The sequence below is a fragment of the Vespula pensylvanica genome, chromosome 9 (assembly GCF_014466175.1).
Source record: "Vespula pensylvanica isolate Volc-1 chromosome 9, ASM1446617v1, whole genome shotgun sequence".
Lineage (NCBI taxonomy): Eukaryota > Metazoa > Arthropoda > Insecta > Hymenoptera > Vespidae > Vespula > Vespula pensylvanica.
In genome coordinates, this window is record NC_057693.1 from 7,249,949 (window position 1) to 7,259,635 (window position 9,687).

The following is a 9,687-nucleotide window of genomic DNA, read 5'->3' on the forward strand; positions in this document are numbered from 1 at the left end:
TGGTGGTTACAGCATCTGAACTAGTTGACTGCGATGATAGCGGTATCACGGGTAAGATTTCCTCTTGTTGCGATAATAAAATCGAAGGTTGATTATTTAAAAATATTTCTTGGATATCAGACGCTTCGTAACCGTCATGAAATGCTTTAACCACATTAATAAAGATTGGTTCATTCTGTACATTACTTAGCAATGTAACGACAATGGAAATAGAATTCTTGATCAAATTTAAGAAAATCGTCTTGAGTGCATCAATGAAGGATATAAAAATTTCAACTTCCTTTCCCAGTAATACGGGCAATTTTTCAAGTAGTTGAGAAAAAATCGGATATAAAGTTTTCAGGAGAAATAGAAAATTTTCCGTCAAATTTAAGAAAATCGTCTGGAGTGCATCGATGAAAGATATAAAAATTTCAATTTCCTTTACCAGTAATACGGGCAGTTTTTCAAGTAGTTGAGAAAAAATCGGATATAAATGTTCCAAGAGAACTAGAAAACCATCCTTCAATTTGTTAATCGTTCGAACGATATCTTCTAATGGTATAGCAGTTATTAGAATCTCTGGTATAGCAAGGAGATCTTGTGATTCCTTTAATAATTCTTCCACTATCACTGGGGCATGCTCTAAGAATTCAACAACAATTGTACCAGCATCAGCTTCCAATAAATTAATCTCTGGTCCAATAGAGATTGCACTCAACAAATTGAGAAACGTGTGAAGCAAATAATGGAGCAGTTTCTTTGCCTCGCATAAAATTTCGTAGACTATTGTACTTAACAAACGAGATTGTCCATATTCAATCGCTTTAGCAGCACACTCTGTCTGCTCCAAAACTTCTAGTGGTAAAAGCCTCAAAAAGCCAGATAATGAAGGTGACGATGTTGATACCGATGCCGATGATGATGACGATGACGATGACGATGACGATGACGATGACACCGATGTTATTGCCGCAGGGACTACTTCCGTTAGTAAACATCCGTCAGTAGAAATTGCGTGACGTTTTGGTAATCTGTTTCTTAAATCATTTTCTGTTTTTTCATATAATTGTTCACTTTCATCATGGTTCTGTTCCTTATTCTCTTTCTTCATATATTCTGATAAATTTGATATCAGATCTTCTAAATATTGTCTCATAACCGCACGTTCAATCTATGTATAAAGAAACAAAGCAAAGTTTTCATGAGCTTGCAATTTCGTTCATTTTAAAATATCATTCAGAAATAATTACACTCACCTCGTCGTTCATTTCTTCGTTATTCTTGTTAATTAAAGTCTCGTTGTCAGGAAAACCATTCTTTCTCTCTTCTTCTTCTTTAAAAAATTCATCCTTTTCTTTAACGTTTTGTATATTTGTCTGCGGCGTCGATAGATCTATCCTCTCGGTAGAACCTTTGGTGTCCTCTTGCTCATCTCGAAATGATCTTCCCTCATCTACGAAACTGTGGACTTTATCGTCGATATCTGAACTTTCTTCTCCAAACGTTGTCCCAATCGAAACGGACAAAAAGATGAAGAAGATGAAGATGGGGAATATCGTTTTCTGTATCCTCGACATTTTACTTTACGATCTCAAACTCGTTATGTTCTCAGAAAGAAAGATGTCAGCTTTATATAGTTGAAGATTTACAAATCCAGCTCGAGATTTGGCACGGTGATCGTGCGGTATCTTAACAACATCAAAGATAATAAATCGTAACAGAAAATAGTGATAACATTGCAATCGTCGTTTATATTCGATTAAGAAAAGATTAATCTTTTACAAGATTGCTCACGTTGTTGTATTTATTTATTTTTTTTTTTTTTTTATCTTAACTCACGCGTCTTTTTTACTCACGTTTTTCCTTCTTAACGGGAGATCAAAATTGATATAACATCGTACGTATACGGCAAGGATCTTTGTTTATTTTGAAAATTCAAGGAATAGAATAAACAACGAACTTTTGTATCACATTTTTACGTGCCATTTTTACTATACATATTTTATTTATATCTTCGTAATTTAATTGGACAGTATAGATAATTAAATATCAGTCTTAGTTTATTGTAAATACTGAGCATATCATTTCAAATGTTGACGATTTATTATATTTGCAAATATTTTAATCAAAACATTGACGATTTTTATATCGATCGATGCAATATCGATCACTTATGTGATGCACTGATATTTTATTATAAATATTGATTACTTATTTCTAATACCGATGAACAATTTTTTGAAATATCGATTGAATGAGTAGCAACCATACGAAAGTCGATGATTTTTCATTGTTACGTTTCAAAGCGAATACATAATTAATGAATAGATATTTCATTCGGTACCTTCAAACATCCATTAATTAAACGTCGAGATATTATTTCACGCGAAGTGATTTATCCACGACGATACGACAATTTACAGTAGCATATGTAAATGAAACAAATCATGTTACTAACACTGAAAGAATGGTATCGTAAAGTTCATCTACGTGGTTTGAAGGAAAAAGAGAGAGAGAGAAAGATAGAGAAAAAAAAGAGAAAAGAAGGAAAAAGACAAAATATTCTCACAGTAAGGTCATGCCCTGGGCCTAGCTTTGGAGATTCTTTAAATAGAAAGACGGGCGTCTTTCTCTCTATCTTTCCTTCTCTCTCTCTTTTTCAGGGATACATTATGCTTCCTTCGAGACAATCATCGTGTTCTGCCATGTGGTCTCGAACCAGCACGCGGATTCCCTTTTCTCGGCCGTAGCGTTTTATGATGCGTTGACAGCCGTGCTTTAGGTTAAGGAAGTCGAAGGCAGACCATAAATTTCGATGTACGCAAACATAAGAGGAGGATCTTCGTGGATGAGTTCGTTCGCGTTACAAATCGGCTTGGCTCTTAAACAGTCCTTTGAAAATCAACTAAAATTCATCTTTTTGTTTATGTGTGTGTGTGTGTGTATGTGTCTACTAAAATATATCTAGATACTTTGAAAATTATTTTTAGAACGTTTAGTTATCTGAATATAATTATCGAGAATATATTATGTTCAATAGTTTTGGATAGAGGAAAATAGGTATAGTGTGTAGGTATTGAATTGATTTTTATAGATATCATAAATAATATTTTATTTTATTAGATATATGTATGTATATTTGCTAAATGTATCACATGTTTCAAGTAAATATTTTATACGCGAAACAAGATGGCACGATAAAGATTTCAAACGATACGTTTGATATTTAATAGACGATTAGAATTTCTCCATGTATTCGAGCGAGCTAGAGTAGATCATCAGTGAAAACACAAGGACGATACCGAATGTTTTCGTGCTGCATTGCGTAATCTGGCTATGATTCCTGATTCTGGACCAAGTTGGATGTCCTCGTTAGTTTCAATGTTATCGACGTTGTAGTTGTAAGAATTCGTGTCAATCTGTTCAATATCTCTTGGTATCTCCGTTTCGACTTCGTTTTTAATTATCACAGCTCCTGGTATATAGCCTGGTAAAGGTGGTCCAGTTGGTCCGCAAGATCCTTTCGATTTATATCCTACATTTGTTCCAATTAATTTTCCACCTACGCCATTTTCTTCTCCATTTGGTACAATCCTTTGATCTACTCCTTGAGGATTTGACGAAGGTATTTTTACGGTGAGGCCTGGCTCGACAACGTTTATATCGATTGGTCGGTAACCTACGTCTCTGGAATAATTATGGAATGACATAATCGAAATTTGATGATAATTACAAAAATTACGGTGTGTGCGTGTATATTCGACTCTATTTATCTCGTATAAATTTTTCCTTACCCGTAACTTAAAAAATTCGTTCTCACGCGATTGACTTGTTCTCTCTGTTCCAAATTTTCTCGCTCCATAGCTTCAAGCTCGGCAAGATTATCATCGTCGTCGTCGTCGTTCTCTCCGATTATCGTAGAACTTGCAGGAGAGTGTTTCAATTCGACGATAGGCCTATCGACGATAACAAGTTTTTCTTCGGGTACGTCGATCAATTTCTTTTCTTTCTTCAATTCGATCGGCAATGTTCTATGTCCGAACGATATACTTCCCTCCGATACTAATTTCTTTCCTTTGTTATAATATATCTGTGGTGCAACCAGATTTTTATAAGCAAGAGTCAACGATATGGGATCTGCTGGTAATTGGTCTTGTGGTCGACGTTGCGATGGAAATCCTGTTAAATCTAATAGATGAGTCATTTTTGTTCTCGTTAAAATGATCTTTATCGTAAAATGTTACTTACCGTTTGGAGCAGTTCCAAAAGGAGTACCGTAGATGTTATTAGAGCCAGTGTAACCTCCGTTTCCAAATTCAGATTGAGGAAATCCGTTGGTATTTCCGAAAGAAGTAGGAGTATCGTAACTTCCACTTCCGAATCCTGGTTGAGACAATCCATTAGGAGTTCCGAACGGATTAGAAATATCGTAAACGTTGCTAGAGCTACCGTAATTTCCACTTCCGAATCCCAGTGGAGACAATCTGTTAGGAGTTCCAAAAAGAGAAGGAGTTTCGTTGATGATACTAGAGGTATCGTAACTTCCAATTCCGGATTCTGATTGAGACAGTCCGTTAGGAGTTCCAAAAGGTGTAGGAATATCGTAAATGATATTAGAACTGTAACTTCCACTTCCGAATTGAGGCAATCCGGTAGGAGTTCCGATATGAGTTGTCACGCTAGAAGGATTACCACGAATACCCGATATGTACTTGATACATTCTTGATAAGGACTACCTTTACAACATCTCATTTTAACAGGATACGCAGGAGTTACTTTAACGCGTGTTCCTAATGTTGTGTGTAATGCCGTTAGTTTGCTCGGATTGCAAAGATTATTGATAGGCGAGAAACTGTTGAAAGATCATTCGAATTATTCATCATCTTCACATAAAAAAAAAATCTCATCGAATATGCTTGATTTATCGCTTTACCTACCTAGGTACTATTTGGACATTATTATCCGAAGGAGGAACTTCTTTCTGACTGGTGACACTGATCAAGTCGGAGGAAGAATATTTATTGGGAACGTCTAGGTTGATAGACGAACTAGAAATACCATTGCTTGGAGTTAACGTATTATCAATTACAGTAGTTGTAGTATCCGATTGTGTAGTCGCAGTACTAAAGTCCGATGTAATCAATGTATTAGTTTGCGTTTCAGAACATCCCGGTTTTCCACCTTCACGGATTATTACAGCTTCGTTTATTGCTTCTGGAGATACATATTGTATAGGTTTCGTCACTTCGGTAGCTTTAACAATGACGTCGTTACAGCTGCATGGATTGTTACCTGAGCATTTAATGCGTCTCGATGTATTAACTTAACAAAGACGTTTGATAAAAATTTAATATATGATAAAAGTTCAATATTTGAATACCTGATCCAAGATTGCCGCAAGCGCATCCATCTTGAGCCAAGACAGAAGAGATCAAGAGCAATAACGTTATACCCTTTACCCAAGTCGACCACATTATTACGTAGTTACTTTGTACTCTGTACTTGATTAATTCTCTTCTTTTCTCTCATTTATATAAGAACTCCATCCGGTCGAGAAAAAAGATGTTGCAATGATTTGCCACTATGTCGTTCGTTTCATTTCATTGTTGTCATTTTATTCCGCGTCCCTGCCTCGTCTTTATTCATAACTATATACATTTCCGGTTGTCGGACATTTGTTTATCGTTCTTAATTTCTTCCGGCATATTTCTCGGTTATTAAAAGGATCATCGAGATATCGTGTATTTTATTTCCTTGTTGTGAGAAAGAATGCGAGACGTGACCGAACATAGAATACAAAGCGTGACATGTTGGAATAAATTAAATTGTAAGAAAAATTTATTGCGAGGACATAAAAGAAGAAATATCTTTTGAAAAATTTTTATCAGAGCCGCAGTTGGAACGTGATAACTTTGAAAAAAAGATCGATACATTCATTGAAAAACTAAAAGTATTATATTTCGCTGATTTATCATACATAGTATTAATTTATAATAATCGTTATTATACAATAACTTTATTTTTATTAATAAAGTTCGTATTTACAAGGTTCGTACGTTTTCTATATTCACCAATATGGTAATATCATTCATTTGCAGTATGCAAAAAGTCGTTTATAAAGTCGGGATAAAATCCGATTATCTTTATTTATTCATTTATTAAAGAAATCAGAAGCCCTTTGTCTTTGAGGTGGTAAATTGAGTAAATTGTCTGTTAGAACAGGACCGTCCGATCTTCGGCTAGTACCATTATTTCTTTCCGACGTTGAATCTGTGTCACGTTTCAATGGTGTATTTGCTCTAGGTGTCGTCGGTGTCCTGATACCTATAGACGGTGTTCTCGATAAAGAAACTCTTCGAGGCGAAGGAGTATGCGCTATACGAAGCTTTTGCGTTGCCAGTCTTCTTGCTGCGGGTGACATGGTACTTAACCTGTCGATGGTCGATCTTGGGGAAGGTCTATAATAAGGAAATGAAGAAAAATAATAAAAATGTAAGACATAAATCTGATTAAAGTGAAAATCATACTTCATTTTTATACTTACGTCGCCAACGATTTTCTTGCTGCTTCGAGTGCTTTATTCTTCCTATCTCTATGCCGTTCACCGGCTTTCTCGGCTAATTGTAAAGCGATTTGTTCTCTTTTTGGTGGTTCTGCCATCCTAAATGAAGGGCCTTGACTAGTTCTCAACAATGGAGTATCACCGCCATCCAACCTAAAAGGAGTTCCTTCGATCTCACCCCATGTCATCAACGGACTTTCACATTCTCCTGGTCTAGGACTAGGAGTAGCTACAAAGCTATATCCATTCACCGTTGGCGCTGCATTTTTTACGACTTCCTTTCCATCTACCCCAATTTTACCGTCGTTAACTTTTGATTGATGTTTTGCCAATTCATTAATAGTTTCTTTATTCTGTTGTTCATTGAATGGATTCACTCTCAGTCGTGTATTTTCATGCATTACCATCTGTTTCCTTCTTGCTAAATCTACCTTTTCATCTGGTGTTAATTCTACGCCATCAGGAATATACATAATATAATTTTTATTTTTATAATTCCAAGTGTCCAATACCGGTTGTCTCTTGTTTTCATTTTCAATGGCTAAAGGACTATTGTTAGATTTTTCTATAGTAAGTAAATTTGATTTTTCTTCAGCTTCGTAAAGCCATGCATATTTTAATTTACGTCTTTTCTCCGCTTCAACCATCATTTCTTCAAAACTTGCATTATCCTCGCTAGTATTAATACTTAAAAATGTATCTAAACCTACTCTATTCTCTATATCCTTTTCTTTTGACTCTGTTTTACAAGGTACATCTCTGGTTACTTTTATAGATCTAAAATGTTCATCTTCTGATTCATCCTTACGTATTGGAGTTTCAAAAGTAGCTGGACTGGCAGGTCTCTCTGTAGCAGGTCGGCCAGAACTATATTTCTCATAAAGCTCCCTCATTCTTTTCACGTCATTTTGTTCTAACGCATCCAAATACTGATTCTGAGCCTGAAGCTTTTCCAGATGTGGAAAAAAATCTCTCTGTATAATTTCTCCCATCTTTTCAATATACGTATCTTCATCTAAAATTTTCGAATGAACGTGTTTACTTTTCTTTGCAACACCAATTGGTTTTTTAAAAATCGCCAAGTCATTCAGATTTTTAGCAGCTTCGAGCGCCCGAGATCCAGGAGTTTCCATAATTAATTTTATATACAATAACGATAACGCATAAACAATACTTTTTCCAGAAAACTTGCAACATAAACGGAATATACGTCAAAATTAATTGCGTCAATGTGTGGTACGCAATTCGTTTAATAATTTCACCACTGTGAGCGCTGACAGCGTCAAGTTGTTCCAGATTCTCCGACATTGGCGCTAATGTCGCTTTAATACAGCGTCACCTCATGTGCCAAAGAATAACTGTTTCCTTTTTTACCGACAGATTTCATCGAATAATCTGAAGTCTGCAACGTATTTAGAAACTTCAAAAATAATGCGTATCTTTTCGATGTCATCGATGTTATCAAAAATAACAAGTCATTAATTATTATTCTACAGTAAATTCTCGAACTAATTTGACATTTACAGTTCAAATGATTATTCGGCAAATATAATCGAAACTATCATTGTTCCAAATATAATTGATGTTCACGAAGTACGCGTTACGAAGTATGGTCACAAAAAAGGTAAGTAAAAAATCTTTCCAATTTCTTTTATAAATCGAATATTTATCAAAAAAGAAAAAAAAAAGGAAATAATAATTAAAGATTGACGATACTTTTAATATCCGTTAAAAAGATCAAATTCGAAAATGCGAAAAGTTTGCTAATGAAAGAAAAACGATCAAACTTATCGAGATAATAGGAAAAACATAAAAAAGATAAAAATGGATATAGGTCGAGCAATTATATATTTTCACATATACGTACATGCACATATGTCCATACGTACGTACGTACATAAATGTGGGTGCGTATTTTATTGATGACAATAGCAGAACTATGTGGGAAGGTAAAGACGATCGAGTTACGGGCAATAGTCGAGACGATATTTTCGTCCAGTGAGAGAGTACAGTACAGTACAAAGTGAGATGAGATAGGATAAGATAAGATGAGATAGAATCGTCTTCTCGTATTGCTATGCTGTGGCCTCGAGATCGGTTCAGATTCGGGAGAAAGAGAGAAAGAGAAAGAAAGAAGGAACGAGAGAGAGAGAGAGAGAGAGACAGAATGAGTGTATGTATGTGTATGTGTACGTGTGTGAGAGAGAAAGAGAGAGAAAGAAAGACGAAGAGAAAAAGCAAAAGATCGTAAGAAAAGAGCGAGGGCGAATGTAGGAGAGTAAGAGGAGGAGGAGGAAGAGGAGGAGGAGGAGGAGGAGGAAGAAGAAGAAGAAGAAGAAGAAGCGGAGGATTCGTGCGAGGTGTTGGAGAAGTACGATGACAGACATATGAGGATTCCAGCGGCGAGATAGGATATGTGCGGCGAATACACGTCGTCTTCCGAAATCTACCTTACGATTATCTCACCCACTTTCTAACCTCTACTTATACCTCTAACAATATTATTTCGTTAAATCATTAACTCTACTTTTAATCCTATATCGAATCTGACACGACATCACGTTTCGTTATCGAACGATACGTCAAATACGTCCAATTGCATTACTCGAATTGTGTGTATATACACATACACACACACACACGTATATTAATATGAATATATTAATATTAATTATATTAGAGTTAATTAGATGCGATAAACAGTTAATGAAACAATAAGAAATTATTCGATACTAATGAAAAAATTGTAAACAATTGAAGGATATCTCGTTCGATTTTTAAGGGTTAGGTTAAAATGTTCATATTTAATTTTAGTTTAGGAAACTTGCGCGCACTTGTACGTATACACGTACCACATTTACGTTTTTATCTTTATATTTCAGTGGTGTGTATGTGTATAAGATGTAAGCAAAGATAAATAAGAAATAAGATCGCCTTGAAAATTTGATATCAAAATTATACCAATCGTTCTTAGCACGTGGCCATCTTACCCTCTTTCTCTCTTTCACTCTCTCTCTCTCTCTCTCTCTCTCTCTCTCTCTCTCTTTCTCTGAAAGTCTCGCAAAGATCGTCCCCTCTATTTACATCGTAAAGTAAACTTTTTCAATCTTGGAAAGAGAGATTCACGGTCAACGTCTGTCTT

At 35.4% G+C, this 9,687-nt stretch overlaps 2 protein-coding genes across 2 annotated transcripts in view; both read right to left on the reverse strand.

Moving 5' to 3' along the window:
- Positions 1–1,564, reverse strand: part of LOC122631991 (probable serine/threonine-protein kinase DDB_G0277071) — a 3,170-nt gene extending 1,606 nt beyond the window's left edge. Inside the window, exons 1-2 of the mRNA XM_043818303.1 lie at positions 1,239–1,564; positions 16–1,153 (exon numbers count right to left, since the gene is read on the reverse strand). Coding sequence (XP_043674238.1) covers positions 16–1,153; positions 1,239–1,559 — 1,459 coding nt within the window. The 5' untranslated portion in view covers positions 1,560–1,564. The remainder of the gene's footprint in view (positions 1–15; positions 1,154–1,238) is intronic.
- Positions 1,565–3,091: 1,527 nt separating this feature from the next.
- Positions 3,092–7,854, reverse strand: LOC122631845. The gene is made up of 7 exons (XM_043817993.1): positions 6,528–7,854; positions 6,143–6,441; positions 5,364–5,507; positions 4,921–5,275; positions 4,231–4,835; positions 3,777–4,161; positions 3,092–3,669 (listed from the first exon to the last, which is right to left on the reverse strand). The coding sequence occupies exons 1-7, from the start codon at positions 7,676–7,678 to the stop codon at positions 3,261–3,263; spliced, it is 3,348 nt and encodes a 1,115-aa protein (XP_043673928.1). The 5' UTR covers positions 7,679–7,854; the 3' UTR covers positions 3,092–3,260.
- Positions 7,855–9,687: the final 1,833 nt, after the last annotated feature.